Below are 22,843 nucleotides of genomic sequence, written 5' to 3'. Positions count from 1 at the left end.
TATGGCCAGGGAGATATGAGGGGAAATATGTGGGAGGGTTTATGGACTTTCCTTCATTCTTCTAGCGACAATATCAAAACATTACTGTTTCCAGTGTGACGGCACTGTTGTGTAAGCATGTGATACTTAGCAACGTCAGCCAACTTGAGACCATATGTGGTCAATCCTAAAGACCAAAAACTAGCACCCTGGGAAGAGCAGAGCATATGAATGTAATGAGTCCACTAGGTCTTTGGTGATATTAAACTGCTAAAATAAGCACACAATTCCTGTATTTCCTATTATGTGCAATAAAAATTCCCTTTATCATCAAGTGTATCATTACACCATGAACAATGTTAAGCTATTAAAAATGAAATATTTGAGTTTGATTTTTATGGATAAGCTAAGCAACTAAGGCTCTAACTGTAAACTGTTGGCTCCATTGTACTTCTAAGCAGAAAAATTATTTTAAAATACATTTTAATTGAAAACTGGTACTCCACAGTTGGAATGTACTGCCATAAGATTCAAAGTCATCTCTGCAGTACTACTGAAGACATTTATGAGAAGTATGTTTCACTATAAGCTCTTAGTATTTTAATAATTCAGACATTTAATACTTCTTGCCTACATCATTTGTATTTATCTGGTTAGTAAAATGCTCCATCAACAATAAATTCTTTATCAGAAATCTTTTAAAATATAAACACAAAGATGAAAAACACAAATAGTTTTAAAACAAATAAAGGATTATACCTGAAAGTTTTGCTTTCATCCTCCTAATACTGGAATGCCAGTAGGAAAACAATTTTATGGCTTCTTTAGATGAAATAACTTTTCCATAAAAATTATGAAAATTTTCTCAGCACTGCATTAAATAGTTGAATAAATGCAATGACTATGATGTTGGAGAGATTAAGCATTCATTAAACATTTGTAAGATTACTGCTTCTAACTCAACTTTTCAAACTCTATAATTTACCAACCACCACCCGACTTAAAGCAAACCAAGATGCCAAGGACTGCTTTTGTAAATATTTCTATTTCTATCAATCTTCTTTAAGAATGAAAATATTCGGGGCGCCTGGGTGGCTCAGTCGTTAAGCGTCTGCCTTCAGCTCAGGTCATGATCCCGGGGTCCTGGGATCGAGCCCCGCGTCGGGCTCCCTGCTCCACGGGAAGCCTGCTTCTCCCTCTCCCGCTCCCCCTGCTTGTGTTCCCTCTCTCGCTGTGTCTCTCTCTGTCAAATAAATAAAAATCTAAAAAAAAAAAAAAGAATGAAAATATTCAATTCCAAGTGGTTAACTCACTCAACATATGTTTGTTGAGTCCCATTATGTCAGTTAGATGCTGGGGGCAATGGTATCAACAGAGGATACTATCCCTGTTCCTGTTTCATGGAATATAAAATTTTAAATGGAAATAAACACTCTAAAGAACAAGGACACAGGTTAGGGACGGTCTACCACAAAAGATCCTAAGCTATACTTAGGCAAAAACTATCCTACAGTAGCAGCAGAAGCAACAACAGATACCATGCCAAGACCTGATGAAAGCCTATCACAGATCCTACCATTTTATCTTCACTGAATTCTTTGAGATAGAAACTATTCTTATTCCCATTTTGTGGGTGACAAAACTCAGATGCAGAGAATTCAAGTAACTTGCTCACCTTGCAGTTACTAAGTGCCTAACCTGGTATTCCATCCAGACAATCACTTACCTCCAGAGTGTACGTGACTAACCACTGTACTACTTACACTACTTACTCCTTTCTTAGAGCCCAAAGTTCTCTACAAACAGAATCAGCACATACATATGACAGGTAGCCTGGACTGCAGCAACCTAAGTAATAGGTGACAGGAGCCAAATGCAGACAGTTCTTCAGGTGAAGTGCAGCCCTTTACTCACCCACCACCCCCACTTTCCCACACCAAGGAGTCTGGCCTGGCTAGTGTGTATCTGGGCAAAAGAACAATCTCCACTAAACCCCTCACTTGCTTTATCAACGTGACCTGAAAACATCAAATGAACTAGACCATCTGCCTTCAACCGGAAAAAGGTAAGGTTGAAAGCTGCTCCCATTTGTCCCAAACATGATCCCCAACTCAAAGATCACAGTACACAGTAAACATCAGTGAGTTGCCAACATGGGAGCAGAAGAGACAGAGGCTGTCATATACACCAGTGGACTAGAACTGAGTTTCCACAAATAAACCCATACATCTATGTCCTGCTGATTTTTGGCAAAAGTGCCAAATCCATTCAAAAGGGAAAAACAGTTTCCTCAACAAATGACGCGGAGACAACTGAATTTCCTCATATAAAGAATGAAGCTGGGGCGCCTGGGTGGCTCAGTTGGTTAAGCGACTGCCTTCGGCTCAGGTCATGATCCTGGAGTCCCTGGATCGAGTCCCGCATCGGGCTCCCTGCTCGGCAGGGAGTCTGCTTTGCCCTCTGACCCTATCCCCTCTCATGTGTTCTCTCTCATTCTCTCTCTCTCAAAATAAATAAATAAAATCTTTAAAAAAAAAAAAAAAAAAAGAATGAAGCTGGAACTCTACCTCACCCCATATACAAAAGTTAACTCAGACCAGATAAATGATCTAAGCTAAAACCACAAAGCTCCTGGAAGAAAACAGAGGTAAATCTTGGATTTAGTCATAGATTCTTAGACATGACTCCAAAGCAACAAAAAGAAACAAGCAACAAAAGAAAAAGTAGGTATTGGGCCTCATCAAAATCAGAAACTTTAAAAATGAACCAAAACCCTAAATGTAAGACATAAAACTCTTACAAAATGACAAAAGGGGAAAGCTTCATAACACTGGATTTGACAATGATATCTTGATATGACACCAAAAAACAAAGACAACAAAAGTAAAAACAGGTAAGCTGGATGTTACCAAAATTTAAAACTTCTGCACATCAAAGGATACAATCAACAGACTTGAAAAGGCAACCTCTGGAGAAAATATTTGCAATGCATTATCTGATAAGAAGGTAATTTCCAGAATTTATCAAGAACCCCTACAACTCAAAATAACAACAACAACCCAATTTGAAAATGAGCAAAGGACTATCATTTCTCCGAAGAAGATATACAGATGGCCAATAAACATATGAAAAGATGCTCAAAATCACTAATCATTAGTGAAATGCAAAATCAAAATGAGATATCCCTCCACACTCATCAGGATGGTTACTCTCCAAAACAAAACAAAAACCAGAAAATGACAGGTGTGGTGAGGATGTGAAGATACTGGAACCCTTGTGTAATGTTGGTGGGAATTTAAAATGGTGCAGCCACAAAGGGAAACAGCATGGCGGTGCCTCAAAAATTAAAAATGGAATTATCCAATGATCCAGTGATTCCACTTCTGGGTAGGTATCCAAAAGAATTGAAAGCAGGCTCTCAAAGAGATATTTATTTGTACAATCATGTTCACAAAGGCATTATTTGCAATAGTAAAACAAACAAACAAACCCAGAAACAATGAAATACTCAACCGATAAATGGAGAAACAAAATGTGGTATATACATAAAATGGAATACTATTCAGTCTTGAAGGAAATTCTGAGGCACACTACACGTCTTCAACAATCTTAAAGACAACATATTTCAACATGTGTCAACAACAACATTGAGGACATTGTGCTGATGGTCACAACAAGACTATGATTCCACTTACATGAGGTATCTAGAGTAGTCAAACTTACAGAAACTAAAAGCACAAAGGTGGTTATTAGGGAACGGGGGACAGGGTAAATTCTGTGTGATGGATGTAAAGGCTTAGTTTTACAAACTGAAAAAGTTCTAGAGATTGGTTTCTATATACGTTAATATATTTAACACTACTAAACTGCATGCTAAAAAATGGTTAAGGGGTTGGGGCACCTGGGTGGCTCAGTTGGTTAAGTGTCTGCCTTTGGCTCGGATCATGATCCCGGGGTCCTAGGATCGAGCCCCATGTTGGGCTCCCTGCTCAGTGTGGAGTGTGCTTCTCCCTCTCCCTCCACCTGCTCATGCTCTCTCACTCACTCTCTCAAATAAATAAATAAATAATCTTAAAAAAAAAAAAAAGGTAAAGGGGTGCCTGGTTGGCTCAGTGATTTAAGCATCCAACTCTTGATCTCAGCTCAGGTCTTGATCTCAGAGTTGTGAGTTCAAGCCCCATACTGGGCCCAGCATGGAGCCCACTTAAAAAAAGGGAGGGGCACCTGGGTGGCTCAGACGGTTGAGCGTCTGCCTTCGGCTCGGGTCATGATCCTAGGGTCCTGGGATCAAGCCCCACATCCGGCTCCCTGCTGAGCAGGGAGTCTGCTTCTCCCTCTCCCTCTGCCTGCTGCTTCCCTTGCTTGTACTCCCTTCTCTCTTTCTCTGTCAAAAAAAAATAAAATCTTTAAAAAAAAAAAAAAAAGTTAAAATAGTCAATTCTATGTTACGTGTATTATATCACAATGTTAGGAATTTCTTAACTCAACTATATTTCTCTATACTGGCAACAAACAATTATGAATCTGAATTTTTTAAGAGTTCACATTTTTAATACATTTACACTATTATGTACAATAGCATCAAAAAATATGAAATAGGGTATAATCTGACAAATGATGTGAAAGACCTATATACTGAAAACTACAAAATAAAGGTGGGAGATTTAAAAGAAGATCTAAAATAAATGGAGCAGTACCTCCTTCATGGATGAGGAGACTCCATGTTGTCTTCAATTCTTCCCAAACTGATCTTCAGAGTCAACACAATCCCAATGAAAATATAAGCAGGGTTTTTTGTTTTTTTTTGTAAAAGTCGACAATCTGATTCTATAGTTCTAATATGCAAAGGACCTAGAATAGCCAAAACATTTTTTTTCCTTTTTTTATTATTTATTATTATTTTTAATGTTTTCATTGTTATGTCAATCCACATACATTACATCATTAGTTTTAGATGTAGTGTTCCATGATTCATTGTTTGTGCATAACACCCAGTGCTCCATACAGAATGTGCCCTCCTCAATACCCACCACCAGGCTAACCCATCCTCCCACCCCCCTCCCCTCTAGAACCCTCAGTTTGTTTTTCAGAGTCCACTGTCTCTCATGGTTCGTCTACCCCTCCGATTTCCCCCCCTTCATTCTTCCCCTCCTGCTACCTTCTTCTTCTTCTTTTTTTTTTTCTTAACATATATTGCATTATTTGTTTCAGAGGTACAGATCTGAGATTCAGCAGTCTTGCACAATTCACAGCGCTTACCAGAGCACATACCCTCCCCAGTGTCTATCACCCAGTCACCCCATCCCTCCCACCCCACCCCCCACTCCAGCAACCCTCAGTTTGTTTCCTGCGATTAAGAATTCCTCATATCAGTGAGGTCATATGATACATGTCTTTCTCTGTTTGACTTATTTCGCTCAACATAATACCCCCCAGTTCCATCCACGTCATTGCAAATGGCAAGATCTCATTCCTTTTGATGGCTGCATAATATTCCATTGTGTATATATACCAGATCTTCTTTATCCATTCATCTGTTGATGGACATCTTTAGCCAAAACATTTTTAAAAGAAAACAAAGTTGGAAGCCTAACACTATTTGTTTCAAGTATTATGTACCTACAGTAATAAGGATTAAGTGGTATTGATATAAAGACAAATAGATGAAACAGAGAATCCAGAATAGACTGACACATATGGACAACTGAAACTGAATTTCGACTAAAATGCAAAGACAATTTAGTGAAAAAAAGTCTTTTCAGGGGGCGTGGGTGGCTCAGTTGGTTAAGCACTGGACTCTTAGTTTCGGCTCAGGTCATGATCTCAGACTCAGGTCATTATCTTGGGCTTGAGCCCCACATCAGGTTCTGTGCTCAGCGCTGAATCTGCTTGACATTCTCTCTCTCTCTCTCTCTGCCCCTCCCCCCCCACATTCTCTCTTTCAAATAAATAAAATCTTAAAAAAAAAGTCTTTTCAACAAATCATGCATCAATTATCCATACACAAAAAACAAATTTTCACCCACACTTTGCACCATATTATAAACTAATTCAAAATGGTCATAAACCTAATTGTAAAATCTAAAAAACTTCTAAAAACAGAGAAGGAAATCCTTGTGATAATGAGTTAGGCAAGCATTTCTTAGATGTAAAACCAAAAACTATCCATAAAAAACAAATTAATAAATTAAGTTTCATGAAAATTAAAAACTGTTCTTCTAAAAGCACAGCTTGGAAGAAAATATTTGCAAAGCATGTATCTGATAAAGGACTTCCATCCCAAATATATAAAGAATTCTCAAAAATCAATTTTAAGATAATAAACAACCTAACAACAACAACAACAAAAATAGGCAAGACTTGAGCAGACACTTCACCAAGAAGATATAAAGATGGCAAATAAATTTATGGAGAGATGTTGAACATCACTAGCCACAGGGACATGCAAATTAAAAACACAGTAAGATACCACTACTACAGATCTATTACAAGGGCTAAAACTAAGTTTTGAGGATGCAGATGAGGTGGAACTCTCACAGTGCTAGTGACAATGTAAAACTGTACGATAACTTTAGAGAACAGTTTGGCAGTTTTCTTAAAAAGTTAAACAATACACCTACCATATGATTCAGCCATTCCACTCTGATAAAAGTATATCCCACACAAAGACTGGTAGACAAATGCTCATAGCAACTTTATTTATACTGGCCAAAACTTGGTGATAAACCAAATGTTCATCAATGCAGAATGAACAAATTGTGGTACACCCCTGCAATGGAGTACTACTCAGCAACAAAAGAAGAATGCACTGATTTATATACTACATGGATAAATCTCAAAATAATTTATGCTGAGGAAAAATAAAGTCAAACCAAAAAGAGTATATGCTAAAAAATTAAAAGTAATATATAGTGACAGAAAGTAGATAAATGCTTGCCTAGGGAGGAGGTGGAGAGAGAGGATGTAAAAATGGACACAAGGAAACTTCTGGGAGTGATGGATATATTCACTATCTTGATTGTGGTAATGATTTCACAAGTGCATACACATGTCAAAACACAAACCTGTACACTCTAAACATAGTTTTTACTATGTCAATTTTATTTCAATAAAGCTATTTTAGAACTATAAGCAAATATAGAACTATGTATTAAAAAGTCAGACAGCTAGAAAGAAGCTGACATAATTCACAGATATTATATGTTTTAGCAGGTTATTTATTACAGTTGATTACAGGGATTAATGACAAATTTCTCTCCAATTCTCATACAACAATGCCCTTACTATGCCACAACCTATTTCTCCAAGGGACATCTCAGACTTCGTAGCCCACTTGTGAGAAGGCTCTATGAGACACTGGACTGGAAGGGAGGGAGGGAGGCAAAGAGGAAAAAAGAGTGGGGAAGAGGGGAACACATACAAAAAAGAGAGTAAGAATAAAAAGATGCTTCTGTCATGTAGTAAAGCCTATTTATCTCATACATATAGTTTACACCATCCTTAACAATGAAAAAGATGTATTTCTGTTATGAAGAGAAAGTTGTGAACTTTCACCATTGCTACCGAACCTTTTCCTGGATATTCTAGTTCATATAACACAGAAATACAGACAACGCAAAATTATCCCCATTTGCAAAACTGATGATTACCCAGAATACACTGGAGAATTTTTTTTTTTTTTTAAAGACGAGGTTGAAAATTACCAATGTCAGCAATAAAAACAGTAAGGATCTTACAGCAGTTTAAAAAAGCCTAAGAGGCTATTACAACTTTATGCCAGTTAATTTGAAGGTGAAATGGACAAATTCCTAAGAAAATACAACTTACTAAAACAGAAAAAAAAGAAAATCAAATAGAAAACCTTGATTGTTGGGGCGCCTGGGTGACTCAGTCGTTAAGCGTCTGCCTTCGGCTCAGGTCATGATACCAGGGTCCTGGGATCGAGCCCTGCATTGGGCTCCCTGCTCAGCCAGGAGCCTGCTTCTAACCCTCTCCCGCTCCCCCTGCTTGTGTTCCCTCTCTCTCCGTGTCTCTCTCTGTCAAATAAATAAAATCTTTAAACAAAAAAAAGAAAAAGAAAAAGAAAACCTCGACTGTTATACAACTACATTACCCCAGCCTAAAAACCATTAAGTTCTAAAATTATCTTACCATACACAAAATCTTCAGAGAAAAGAAGAAACCAGAACTACCAAACTTTTTTTTTTTTTTAAGATTTTATTTATTTTTTGACAGAGACAGAGACAGTGAGAGAGGGAACACAAAGCAGGGGGAGCCCGAGAGGGAGAAGCAGGCTCCCCGCTGATCAGAGAGCCCGAAGCAGGGCTCAATCCCAGGACCCTGGGAACATGACCTGAGCCAAAGGCAGACGCTTAATGACTGAGCCACCCAGGTCCCCCCCCAACTTGTTTTATAAGGCCAAAGCATATTATATAAATGACAAGAGGGGAAAAAAAAGTAAAAGACAAGCTTATGTCATTAATAAGCCAAAAAACTGGCTTAAAGCTACACTGAACTTCTTTCTTTATTAATATTTATTGATCATCCCCAAAAGACTATTTCAGATTAAAAGATACACAGCTGTAGTCCCTACCTTCAAAGACTTAATGTAGTAAGAAAAATGGTGGAAAAGGATGCTCAAATATCCTAAGAAGCAAGGTCTACAAAATCCTGCCTATGCCAGGCCTAAGAACAACACAACAGCAAGGATAAGCCTGTGTTATGACAAAGGCTAGCCGTGATGACAGTGAGCTGACTAGAAATTTGCATAATTCTAAATATGAAACATAGTAAATGTTTCGATGAAAGCACCACCAATTGGCTTTTCTAAATTGCAGTATATCAAATGCTCACAAATGCTTTCAGTTTCTCCCCTTATCTGCTAGAATTTACTTGAGAAGTTGCTATGCCAATGTCCCAGTACTATTTTATTATTGAAATGATCATACTGGTCCCTAACAGTGTCAAGAAAGAATTGAAAGCTTATAGTTAATTTTCCCTAATATGTGCCTAGACCCTCTTTTATGTCTATAAACATAACAGTCATTTTAGCATTTTTTTTTATCTGAAGCTACTCTTCAGTATCATTTCCATTTTGCCTACATAATAAGTAATATTCTTGTTCTCAAAAATCAGAATTAAAATTAGCCTTTACAGAAAACCCTCTGAAACAGTCTTAGGAAAATCAACTTAAGAGACATCAAATGTCACCAGAACAACAATGATCATGAGAGGCCTTATATCAGGGCTCTTAACCCGTTACCAAGCATTGGCTTCTGGGAGTCCAAAAACATCCTGAAATAGTATGCTAAACTTAGTTGTGTTTTCTTTGCAGCAAATCCTTAATTCTAAATATGAAACATAGTAAATGTTTCGATGAAAGCACCACCAATTGGCTTTAATTTTCATCAGATGCTCACAGGTAAATGATGCCAAAAAAAAAAAAAACAACAACAAACACAACAACAACAACAACAAAAAACCTTTCCCCTTACCTGGTTATGAAGGTTAAGTATGATGGAAAACATACATTTAATGATAATGCAAACAATTCTGATGAAACATCTCAAGTTGTTTGTACACACGATTAGGGAAGGAAAGAGGAAAGAGGAAATAATAAAACAAGAACTTACTTGCTAAACACACATCCCTTTTCTACAAGGCAATGATCCCTTGAAGTAAATACTTGATTCCCTTCTATTACTCAGATCAATACATCTCTCTGCCAATCTCTTTCAGGTCAATACATCTCTTTGCCAAACAAGGTTGAAAAGCTGCCAGCAGGTTCCCTGTGTATGGGCAGTTTTCCCTGTAATTATTAGCATCTAAGAACCTGAAACCATGAGTATCACTGGACTCAAGCTATAAGGAAATTCCAATACATGAAAATGAAATCAAGTCACAGAGGCTACAGAACATAGCTCCTGGGAAGTGATACTAGACAGAAAGTGCAAGGAAAGACGCATAATTTTGGGGTACCGGCATACAACATGAACCTATATGATTAAAGGCATTCACTTGCTTTCCCAGCCACCACACACTCCAAAAAGCACCAGTGTCTGAACTGTGCCACCTGCCCATGCTAGTCACTCACTAAGTACAGCAAGCATCAGAAAACTCAAGTCAGTTTCACAGCAGTTTATCAGTACCGACTCCTGGACCCTCAGAGACAAGGGAAGACTAAGCAGGAATGTACTTGTGCCAAATTAGGTTAGCATCAGGGTCCACAGGAGAAGGAAACAGGGGATAAAGAGTCTAAGTTTCCTTGGGTAAACATCCCTCAAAAGTTCTAGCTCTAAGCGCATAAAATTAGCAACTTTAATTTTTAGTGAATAACTGACAGGGATCACCTATACATTCTGGCCAATCATTCATGCCAAAAATATTGAGAACTAATAACAGCTAATATTTATTGAGAACTTACTAGGTGCAAGGTTGCAGTAACCCTCACAATCCTCTGTGGTAAATACTATTATTAATTCAGAGATATTATGTAACTTGCCCAAAGTTATGTAGGTAATAAAAGGTGGGAACTGGGATTCCGAGCATGCTCACCTAATCACTATGCTATAATGCTTCAACCTGCCAGGTTATTTTTTCTATCCTATAAACCAAGGCGAGCCAATGAAAAAATTTAAGGACAGCAGTAATTATATTTACATGTTAGATCACACTGATCAACATTGTGGACAGCAGACCAATGGTGAAGTAAGCGAGGGTCCCAAAAGACAAGTCAAAATCTAAGTCAAAATGCTAAGGAAATGAACCAGAGAGATGCAGAGAATAAAAACCTAAAAACTTTGCCCAGTAAAATTAGCTAGACTTAGGAATGTACTGGATGTTGTAAGCATGGCAAGGAATGAAGGAGGCTACCTCTCATGTTACTGGTGTGGCCTCTGGTTAGTAATTATGGTCTATCAATTCAAAGACAGAAGGAGGACCTGGCAGTTTGGTTTAGTTTAGAGGAGGAGGAAGATGACAAGTCTACTTTTTAAATAATCAAAAACAAAACGAGAAAAACTTACTCTCTTACCTTCCCCACTGAAGATAAAATTCCCTTTATGGAAATCTTATCTTTGAAATGAGGAATTCCTGGGGCACCTGGGTTGCTCAGATGGTTAAGCGTCTGCCTTCGGCTCAGCTCATGACCCCACAGCCCTGGGATCAAGCCCCCACATCGGGCTCCTGGCTCAGCGCGGAGCCTGCTTCTCCCTCTCCCTCTCTCCCTCTCTCCCTGCTCATGCTCTCTGTGTGTCTCAAATGAATAAACAAAATCTTAAAAAAAAAAAAAAAAAAAAGAAATGAACTCCTAATGCTTTTTAAAAAATTAGAACTCACTTGAGCAAGGAGGGTCCTTCAACATTACTAAGCTCTCCTGCTACAGGTGAGGCACTGAGTGGCAGGGTTGTGTCGGGACCTTGCCTAGCAAAGAACCTGAAGGTTCTTCAGTGGAGAACCTTCCTTGGTTCTCAGAGAACCAAGACTAGAAACCAGCTCTTCTGGCTCCATTCTACTTACTGCTCCTTCTACTTCACTCACCCTCCAAATTCTACTAATGGGGACTCACATCACCAAGGAATAACCATGTAGTATTTTTAAAAAGCAACATAGACACGTAAGCTAAAATGTGAAGCTGACTGCATACACTTAATTTTCCTAAAATTTCTAGTTTTCTTTGCGTTAGTTTCTACTCACTGTAACGTTTCTGTATTTCCTGTCCTAAACAGACCAAAAAAAACCGCTTTAAGAAATGACTGGCTCTCTCTGCTTAGTGTTCCACCACAACAAACCAAAGCGCCACTGACAAGGCCCGTTCTGCCGAATCCGTGCCAATTAAGTCAGGGCTTCGGAAGCCACCTGAGCCTGGCGTAAAGCCGGAGCGCGAGACCGGCCTATACACGTTCCGCAGCCGGGCCCTGGCATCCCCAGCTTGCTCCGAGATCCTGCTCTCCAACGGCACGGCCGCCGGGAGAAGGAAGAAGCAGCTGAGGTGCTGCCCAGCCTCCACCGCCAACTTCCCGGTTGAGGCCCCCACACATCCATGTAGGCTCGGCCAGAAACTGCACCACGGAAATGGTATCGCCAGTCACACGTCTGGAAATTCTGAAAAACTGAATTACTTATACTCGGGGCCCGGTGTCTGGCGCTGTTTGAAACAATAAGCCCCTCGAGTTCTGTCTGGAGAGCAGCGGCGCTAGCAAAGCCCAGGGAGGAATCCAATGGCTGACCCCGGAAAGGACCGGCTTCCCGAGAGCCGGAGCCAATGCTCCACGTCTCCCCAAACCCCCGGGGCCGCAGGCGCCGGCCCAGCACCGCGCGGCTCCGCGCTCCGGCCCCGGCCAGCCTCCCCTGACCCCGGGCCTCGGGCGGAGCACCGCGGCCGGGACCCGCACCCGCGCTCACCGAGATGCAGCCGGAGGCCTGCGCGCCCGGGCGCTTCTCTGGCATGGCTCCCGCCGCGGGCTCCGACACCGCCTTGTTCTCTGGCTCCGGCGGCGGCTCCGCGCTCATGCCGCGGCCATGCCCGCGCCGGCTCGGGACGCTCCGGGACGACGGCGACGCCGCTGACGCGGCGGCGGGGCCCGCGCCCTCATGGGCTCCGCGGCCCGCGGCGGCCTGCGGGTCGGGCGGCGGCGCCAGCGGCGACGCCGAGAGCTGGAAGGGCGGCTGGGGCTGGAGTCGCTGACGAGGCGAAGAAGGGAGCGCAGGTGCAGAAGCCACCGGCCGCACCCGCCGCAACGACCGCGGCTCTCGCGGCTGCCAGCGGCGTCAGCGGCTGCCCCGGACGGTCAAGAGGCTCCGCCCGCCCCGCGCCTCAGCTCCCGCCTCAAGCTCCCCGCCCGCGCCCGAGGCCTCCAGCAGCGCCCCGCCCACCTCGGGCCCCGCCTCCACGTCTCCGGAGCCGCCGGGACGGCAGGCCCTCGCCGCGCGCCGGAAGTACGTCATCTCCCAGGACCTCCCCGGCCGTTCTGTTTCCTGAGACACCGCCCACTGTGGCAAACCGATGAATCTGAACCGGTTACTCAGAAGCGGAACTTCGTGTGTGAAATAGGAATAATAGCCTGCTCTGGGTAAGGTGATGAGGTACAGAAGTAAACTACCCTAATCTGGGCTTCATGAATGCTGCTATCGTGATTACTGGCCCTAAAGGACCTTGTGAGATACCACATCCTATTTTGCAGTTGCCAACCCAAGCTTCAAAAGGAAAGTGATAAGGTCACAAACAGGTAGGACTGTTGCACCAATTTGGAGTACAAATATAGTCATAATTTTTTTTTCTGCTAGATGGTTGAGCATTCAATGCCTCCTTGAAAGAAGAGGAATACCTTGAAAACCTGAAGACCTTATGTCTTTCTCCTTATTGGGGAGACCCAGATGGACTTAACTAACAATGAAAAAAGTCCAATCAGTCCACCACTGATTTACAACTGATTTACAACCATTGATTTACTATAAGAATTAGTAAATCAGAAGGGCGAGCTCTCATGCCCTTCACTTCCCGTCATCTGTAGGCCCAGCAGGAAGAGACTCACCTTGTAAGTGCATGGCGCTTTAGCTACTATATTATTCCAGCAGGAGGAAGAACGGTTCTCTCCCCAGGTCCACCAGCCCAACCAATGAAAAGCTATTATACTTTAAACCCCTGGTTTACTCCAGTGGACTTTTTGCTTGTAACAGCCCTCCCAACTTCCTCTGTAAGAGAACCTTCCTCTCCTTGGTTCTTGGGACTTGTCTATGGTTTTGACACTAGATTGCTTTCTTGCCCTGGATTGCAGTTCTCCGATATTTTGCTGGTAAGATAACTGGCAGTTTTATTTTTAAAGTTAACATTCCAGGGGCGCCTGGGTGGCTCAGCCGTTAAGCGTCTGCCTTCGGCTCGGGTCATGATCTCAGGGTTCTGGGATCGAGCCCCACATCGGGCTCCCTGCTCAGCGGGAAGCCTGCATCTTCCTCTCCCACTCTCCCTGCTTGTGTTCCCTCTCTCACTGTGTCTCTCGCTGTTAAAAAATAAATAAAATCTTGGGGCGCCTGGGTGGCTCAGTTGGTTAAGCGACTGCCTTCGGCTCAGGTCATGATCCTGGAGTCCCGGGATCGAGTCCCGCATCGGGCTCCCTGCTCGGCGAGGAGCCTGCTTCTCCCTCTGACCCTCCCCCCTCTCATGTGCTCTCTCTCATTCTCGCTCTCTCAAATAAATAAATAAAATCTTTAAAAAAAAATAAATAAATAAAATCTTAAAAAAAAAAAATAAAAAAAAAATAAAAAAAATAAAGTTAACATTCCAAACAGTTCATGCACAATTCTAAAGATTTTTGTGTGCTCCGACTTGGTCTACCCACTGGCTTAGGTCCCTCCCAGGACTTGAGCTAGTATAACTTTGGTGTTTTAGTGCAGGCTGTCCTAACAAAATACCATAGACTGGATGGCTTAAACAACAGAAATTTATTTCTTACAGTTCCAGTGGCTGGAAGTCTGAGCTCAGGGCGCCAGTAATCAGGTTCTGATGAGAGCTTTTTTTCCTGGCTTACAGATGGCCACCTTACTGTGTCCTCACAAGGACAAGCTCTCTGTTGGCACAAACCCATCATGAGCACTCCTGCCTACATGATCTTATCTAAACCTAACTACCTCTCCAAATAGCATCACACTGGGGGTTAAGGCTTCAACATCTAAATTTTGGGGAAGGATACAATTTAGTTCATAGCCCTTGATGTACAGAGCTATAGCTTAATTTATACTTACTGTTCAGACATTGTCTCCCAGAGTACATGGATCTCCAAAACTGGCTTTTCTTCCTGAAAGAACACCGTTCTTTTCTTGATCTCAAGTAACCAACCTGGATTGCCCCTTAATGCAGGGACTTTACTGCTACTTGGCCTTTCTTGAAGACCCTTTAGTTCACAATAGGAGACTGATTGGATTTTAGAAGTCAACAGCATTGAATTGAGAGTAGGAAATTTCCCAACAATATCTCAAGCAGGTTGTCATCTAACCTCTACTTAAATATAGCCAGAGAAGAGGTAATGTTAAATACACCCAGTTCACTTATGGATAGCTGTCATTTTTTTGAATTATGTTCTTTTTTGAGCTAAAGACTGCTTGATTCTTTCAGCTGTGCTTTGATCCTGCTTCTGCCTTCTATGTCTAATTGCAGTTGTTTAAAATGTCAAGATAAACCTGCCATCTTTCCTGATTATCCTCCAAACGCATACCAGTTTATGAAAATCCCACTTAAAATGCATTGCCAAAAATATAACACTATAAATAGCATTTGATGATGATACTGTAAGGTCAGGTGTCTTGATCTGGAGACTCATAAAAGTAATTTTAAAGAGGTGAATTGTATAATTACATTATGTTGACAGCTATACCATAGGAATTAAATAGACCATTATCCTTACCTTTTAATTAATTCTGTACTAATCAAGGTCAAAGACTTGGGAGTCCACATAATTTAATTCAACATCTTAGATTCTAGGAAAGTAATGGTGCTCACTGAAAGATACATGTGATACCTTGTTTCATCCAAGAGGGTTTAGATATCTCCATTGTTTGAAATCATATTGTTAAGGAAAAGATGCTCCTCTGTTAATAGGTATGCAAGAGCTGGTAGGAAATAACTTTGTGTGTTAAATAATAACAAATTTAAAATATTTTCTTTTTTATTGCCAGATTTCCTCTAGTTTTAATATGCTGATGGGTATCATGATTTTCCAAAGAGAAAATATAGTAAGCAGTGTTTCTCAAAGATTTTTATTCTTGAAACACTGATTAATATCTTGTAGATGTGTAGGACACAGTTTGGGAAGTGCTGCCTTTTTATCTTTATTGATTTTTAAAGATATACATGAACATGAAATACAGAAAGATATGCATACAATACTGTAGCACAGAAAGATTGCAAAACAATAATGTCTGATCTTTTTAAAAACATTAATCAAAAAAAGAACGAAAGTGTTTTTTTAATAATGATTGGCTCTAGAATCAAGAATATTTTTCATATAAATTTCTGATTTAGGGCTATGAATATGTAATAGTATACTTTTATAATAAGAAAAAGAAAACAGACCAATTTCCCAATCTAAAAAAATACAATGAATTATACACTTTTTATTAGTTTCCTATTGTTACAAAGCAAATTACCACAAACTTAGGGGCTTAAGTCAGCACCCAGGTATTATCTCAGTGTCTGTGGGGCAAGAATCTGGCAGATTTTAACTGGCTCTGCTGAGGGTCTCACAAGGGTAAAATCAAGATGTCAGCTGACTACATACTCATCTGGAAGCTCAGCTAAGTAAGGATCTGCTTCCAAGCTCTCTCAAGATGTTGCTGGAATTCATTTCCCTGTGGTCTTATGACTAACGGCCCCATATGCTTGCTGGCTGTTAGTCAGCCACTCCTCTCAGCATCTGGAGGCTGTTCTACTACTTGCTAAGTGGCCCTCCACCAACAGTTTGCTCCTTCTCACTTCTGAGACTTCACCTTCCTTTAAAGAGCTCATTGGAGTAGATCAAGTCCACCCAGGATTATCTCCCTTTTGATTAACCCAAAGTCAACTGATTAGTATCCTAATCACAGAAGTGATAACCTGTTATATTCACTGGTCTTGCCTGCAGTCAAGTGGAGGGATAATGCAGGGTATGCACACTAGAGTACAGCAATCATAAGGACCATCTTAGAATTCTGCCTATCATGCCATACACTTCTTTAGAACAAGGGACTTTTCTGACTTATCTTTGTAGTCCCATGGCCTGGCTCGGTGCCCAGAACGTAGGAGATGGTCAGTAAATGCTTGTAGAAGAAATTAAACCAGGTTAATACTGTTTCAAACAGGGTGTATTTGGGAAGGAAGGCCCCATAGTATGTATTGGAAGTCTTTCCTACTTCATTTTATTGGACTCATACAGTATATTGTGTGTTGCTGATCCTGTTTTGGAAGGCAGAAATGTTCATAGGTACAAGGGGAACAAGTGACAACCCAAAGAATTTTGAACAAGTGCATTCCTCTTGTTCTCACCTGGTATGTCTATGACAAGTTTTAGAACTTTAGCTGGAGGGGCGCCTGGTGGCTCAGTTGGTTAGGCGACTGCCTTCGGCTCAGGTCATGATCCTGGAGTCTCTGGATCGAGTCCCGCATCGGGCTCCCTGCTTGGCAGGGAGTCTGCTTCTCCCTCTGACCCTCCCGACCCTCCCCCCTCTCATTTGCTCTCTCTCTCAGTCTCTCTCTCAAATAAATAAATAAAATCTTTAAAAAAAAAAAAAAAAAGAACTTTAGCTGGAATTGTTAGTTGAGGCTCGTGTAGATCAGATATTTAATATTTTTTTAAAAAACCCTGTGGTTCTTTAATTGGAAACTCTTAAGAAATAGACAAAAGGAAGTGGTAGCAGTAGTAGTTGAAAGACTGACTTGAGCTGGGATCTGTTTCACCAGTTATTGCTTGTGTAACCTTGAAAAAGTGGTTTAACCTCTGTAATCCTCATTCTCCCCTTTTACAAATTTGGGGTGTTAATACCCACCTTATTGTTACTGTTGTGGTGATTACAGAAAGCACATTATATGATTCTATATACGTAGAGATAATTGCGATGTAAAGCTCTCAGTTATTTTCTCTTTCTGGATATTCTCTCTCTCCATTCAGTGACTCTGGGAAGAGTTGAGTAACATATGAAAATATTATACACGCACACTTTGCAGAAGCCTTTGACTTTGTTGCCTCTTTTAATGTGCTATTTACACTTCCTCCCTTGTTGAAATAGTATTGGGTTGTCAAAAATGTATTCCTGGGGCACCTGGGTGGCTCAGTCATTAGGCGTCTGCCTTCGGCTCAGGTCATGATCCCAGGGTCCTGGGATCGAGCCCCGCATCCGGCTCCCTGCTCAGCAGGGAGCCTGCTTCTCCCTCTCCCACTCCCCCTGCTTGTGTTCGCTCTCTCGCTGTCTCTCTCTCTGTGTCAAATAAATTAAAAAAAATCTTTAATAAAAAAAGGTACTCCTTAATCCCCATCACCTGTTTAACCCATCCCCCACCCACCTCCATTCTGGTAACCATCAGTGTGTTCTCTAGAGTTAAGAGTCTGTTTCATGAGGATTAAGGAGGGGGAATTGTGATGAGTACCAGGTGTTGTATTCACTATATGGTACTCCTGAAACTAATACTACACTGGATGTTAACTAGCTGGAATTTAAATAAAAACAACCCTGCCCAAAAAAACCCAAATTAAAATGCATTTTATTTATTTATTTTTTTATAACTTTATCCTTAGTCCCTGACAACAAAGGAGACTTTTTTTTTTTAAGATTTTATTTATTTATTTGAGAGAGAATGAGAGAGAGCAAGAGAGGGAGGAGGGTCAGAGGGAGAAGCAGACTCCCCACTGAGCAGGGAGCCCGATGCGGGGCTCGATCCCGGGACTCCAGGATCATGACCTGAGCCAAAGGCAGTCGCTTAACCAACTGAGCCACCCAGGTGCCCAAAATGAATTTTAAAGAAATAAATAGTTTTGGGTTTTGCTGTTTGTTGCATTACTTATGAGTAGGCTACATTTGCTCACATGCAAAAACAAGAGGAAATTTTTTTTTTAAGTAGACTTTCTCTAATGGCACATATACAAGTCCCAAGGTTCTATAAAATTGTCCCATTCTTCAAACCAATGGTCCTCAACCTGGGGTAATTTTGCTTCCTAGGGGGCGTTTGGCAATTTCTGGAAATGTTCTTTATTGTCATGATCATCAGAGAGGGGAGGTTGCTAAGAGGCCAGGGATGCTAATAAACATCCTACAATGCATAGGATAGTCCCTAACAGCAAAGAATTATGTAGTCCAAAATGTCAATGGTGCTAAGGTTGAGATGTCCTGTTTTACACAAAGGAATTAGTACAGTGAAATGGAGTCAATGTATTATTTTGGAAAGAAAATATATACATTATCTCCTAAATCATGGTGGCTTACATAGTGGAATACCATTCAGCAATGAAAACGAATGAATTTTAACTATTCGAATAGCATCACTGAATTTCAAGATGATGAACAAAAGAAGTCAAACATAACATAAAAGAATATAGATAATATGATTCCTTTTACATGATTCAAAAATACAAAAAATTAATTTGTGTTGTTCAAAGTCAGGGTAATCAGTATTGTAGAGGTTTCTACAGGGCCGATCATGTTCTCTTTCTGGATCTGGGTTCCGAGTACACAGATGTGTACATTTGGTGAAAATTCATCAGTTATATACTTAATGATTTGCCTACTTTTCTGTGAGTATTTAATTTCAACAAATAGTTTCCTAAACAAGAAGGAAAATATATGCACGATGTCATGCTATTTGATTATAACGATTATATCACTTATGAGCTAGATTATCATTTCCTGACTCCTGGGACCAAAAACCAGAAAAATTTGTAAGCCATTTTCTTAAGAGACTCTCACAATAGAGTTTTTCTAGAGGGAGCAATGGAGATTTTTGAAGTTTATTTTTTTCTTTACCATAGCATCCACTGAAATTTGCTATAACATTGGCAGGGTATATAGAACAAGGTATGATTCTACTAAGGCTAATCTTAAAATCAGTACAAATAAGGGTGCCATTATAATGCTGGTATGAGTGCCAACAGTGCTGACTGCATCTTTGGCCCTACATCTTGTTTATGCTTGTGCAGTGACCTCCCTCAGGGCTATGTGTTCCAAGCCCTTGGAAGGTTAATGTATGCCATGACCAGAATGAGGAAGGCTTGTTCTGATGTTCCCTAAAGTTCTTTAGATAACTAGTAGAGATAACATAGTTTCTTACCCTCCCTCCCCTCTGGTACACAGATGGCACCACTTTAATTTACTCTCTAAAATCTGTGGATTAAGGTCTGGACTTTTTTTTTTTTTTAAAGATTTTATTTATTTGATAGAGACAGCCAGAGAGGGAACACAAGCAGGGGGAGTGGGAGAGGGAGAACCAGGCTTCCTGCTGAGCAGGGAGCCCGACGCGGGGCTCGATCCCAGGTCCCTGGGATCATGACCTGAGCTGAAGGCAGACGCTTAACGACTGAGCCACCCAGGCGCCCCAAGGTCTGGACTTTTCAGAGAATAGCTGCACAGCACCTGGATGGTCATCTGCCTGATGTCCCCCCCCCCCCCCCCCACTGCCATTAAGTTACCCTGAATAAAACTGTGTAAACGGTATGGAGTGGCTTTCTTCATTTTTTTGGTCTTAAAGTGCCTTCTCAGTCTGGAGAATACTTGACTACCCCTCTTCCACCTTCTAACAATTGTTGATGATCAATATTACCATGTCAGAGCAAAATGTGCTAATACAGTTCTTTTTTTAAAAGATTTTATTTAGGGCGCCTGGGTGGCTCAGTTGGTTAAGCAACTGCCTTCAGCTCAGGTCATGATCCTGGAGTCCTGGGATCGAGTCCGGCATCGGGCTCCGTGCTCAGCGGAGAGTCTGCTTCTCCCTCTGACCCTCCCCTCTCTCATGCTCTCTGTCTCATTCTCTCTCTCAAATACATAAATAAAATCTTTAAAAAAATTTTTAAAAAAGATTTTATTTATTTGACAGAGTGAGAGAGAAAGAGAGAGAACAAGCAGGGGGAGTGGCAGGCAGAGGGAGAAGCAGGCTCCCTGCTGCGGGGCTCAATCCCAGGACCCTGAGATCATGACCAGGGCCTGAGGCAGACACTTAACTGACTGAGCCACCCAGGTGCCCCTGCTAATACAGTATGTTTTTCCTAGGAGGAGGAATATAAGAGTTTATTCATTTTGGTTATATATTTTTGTTGATTTTTTTCCACTTAAATGAATTAATCATGCTGTCTTACAGCTGAATTTTAAAAGCGAGGTAAGTTTAATACTGCATTACACTAAAATCAAGGAGTTTAATGATTCAGCCTGTGGTTGGGGTACTAAAGACCACCCTCAGGTTCAGTGTTTTACTAGAAGGACTTGAATTCAGAAAAGTGTTACAGGGGAGTAGTGTCAGCAAGATGGTAGACTACAAGATCCCAACCTTTGTCCTCCAATGAAAACAAATGTAACAACTACTTACCAAGGAAAACAGCTCAGAGAGTTCTGGAACACAGTGAAGCCACAGGAACCTAGTGGAGCAAAACAAAATAAAACAATAACCTGGGGATGTCTGCATAGAAAAGAATAGGAAGCATTTTAACTGTGTCACCCTGGACCTCAGTACTAAGAGGGATCCCCTCAGCTATAATTAACCCTGCTGGGGAAAAGAAGTGCAGGAGAACCCCAGCATTCTTTGTCACTGAGGACTCCAGCAGTCCTTGCTGCTACCATGTTCATCTGCAGCCTTGGCTGCCAACGACCTCTACAGTATTCACTGATGCTAACCTCAGCTGACAGAGCTACTGAGAGTCCACACTGCTGCACTCTCACAGAGCTGGAGCTGCCAAATCCCACCTCACCCAGCACCCTCACACCCAACTGTAGGTGAACATCTTTGCCCAGTAAAGGTAGTCTCTAAAGTCTGGAAAGGGGACTTCTCCTTCAAATGCAAGGTGATCAATGTAAGGCTATAAGAAACACACACGCACACAAGAAAATCAAGGAAATGGGATGCCTGGGTGGCTCAGTCGGTTAAGCGTCTGCCTTCGGCTCAGGTCATGATCTCAGGGTCCTGGGATTGAGTCCCACTTTGGGCTCCCTGCGTGGCAAGGAGCCTGCTTCTCCCTCTGCCTGCCACGCCCCCTGCTTGTGCTTTCTCTCTCTCTCCCTAATAAAGAAAATCTTTAAAAAAAAAATGAAGAAATAAGAAACCACCAACAAAAAAAGAATATTTTTCCAGTTACAGTCTCCAGTGGAAATCTGTGAATTTCCTGGGAAAGAATTAAAAATAATTATTTTAAAGAAGTTCAGTGAACACACAAAAGAACACAGACAACAAAATCAGGAAAACAATACATGTGTAAAATGAGTTCCACAGAGGGACAGAATTTGTAAAAGAGAACTAAAATTCTGGTGCTGAAGAAAACAATGAATGAAATGAAAAACACAAGAGAGACCTTCAACAACAGACTCATTCAAGAAGAAAGAATCTGCACCCTCAAAGGTCATTTGAAAGTATCCATTCAGAGGGGATAAAATGAAAATTAGTGAAGAAAGTCTGTGATATTAATGGGAAAGCATCAACAAAATAAAAATGTTTGAATATGGGATATGCAATATATCCTAGAAGGAGAAGAGAGAAAAGGGGGTAGAAAGTGTATTTAAAGAAATAATGGCTGAAATTTTCCCAAATCTTGGGAGGGAAATAGACATCCAAATTAATTAGGCTGAAAAGTTTCCAAATAGGATAAATCCAAAGAATAGACCAAGATACATTATAAAATCATATTGCCAAAAATTAAGGACAAAAATAGTATTTTGAAAACAACAAGAGAAAAGCCATTCATCACATATAAAGGAACTCCTTTAATATTATCAGTGGATTTCTCAGCACAAACCTTGCAAGCCAGGAGAGAATGGGAAGATATATTCAAAGTACTAAGAGAAAAAGCTGCCAACCAAGAATAACTATACCTTTGAAATGAAGCAAAATTTTCCTTTGAAAATGAAGGAGTGATAAAGACGTTCCAAGACAAACAAAACCTGAGGGAGTTCATCACCACTAGCCTTACAAGAAATGCTTAAAGGAGCCCCACATCGGGCTCCCTGCTCTGCGGGAAGCCTGCTTCTCCCTCTCCCGCTACCCCTGCTTGTGTTCCCTCTCTGGCTGTCTCTCTGTGTCAAAAAAAAAAAATCTTAAAAAAAAAAAAAAAGAAATGCTTAAAGGAGTCATCAAATTGAAATGAAAACATGCTCAACAGGAGCATGAAATCCTAAATCTCACTGGTAAAGGTAAATATACAACAAATGG

General features: G+C 40.9%; 1 protein-coding gene across 2 annotated transcripts in view; it reads right to left on the bottom strand.

Annotated features, from left to right (window-relative positions):
- MFSD14B (major facilitator superfamily domain containing 14B) overlaps positions 1–12,758 on the bottom strand; it is a 77,482-nt gene extending 64,724 nt beyond the window's left edge. For both annotated transcript variants that reach the window (XM_021694449.2, XM_021694450.2), the window contains exon 1: positions 12,382–12,758. In XM_021694449.2, the coding sequence (XP_021550124.1) occupies positions 12,382–12,489 (108 nt within the window). In that variant the 5' untranslated portion in view covers positions 12,490–12,758. The remainder of the gene's footprint in view (positions 1–12,381) is intronic.
- Positions 12,759–22,843: the final 10,085 nt, after the last annotated feature.

This window comes from Neomonachus schauinslandi, chromosome 13, assembly GCF_002201575.2.
Source record: "Neomonachus schauinslandi chromosome 13, ASM220157v2, whole genome shotgun sequence".
NCBI classification, from domain to species: Eukaryota; Metazoa; Chordata; class Mammalia; order Carnivora; family Phocidae; genus Neomonachus; species Neomonachus schauinslandi.
The sequence above is the reverse complement of the archived record's forward strand: the minus strand, read 5'-3'. Positions and strand labels throughout refer to the sequence as shown.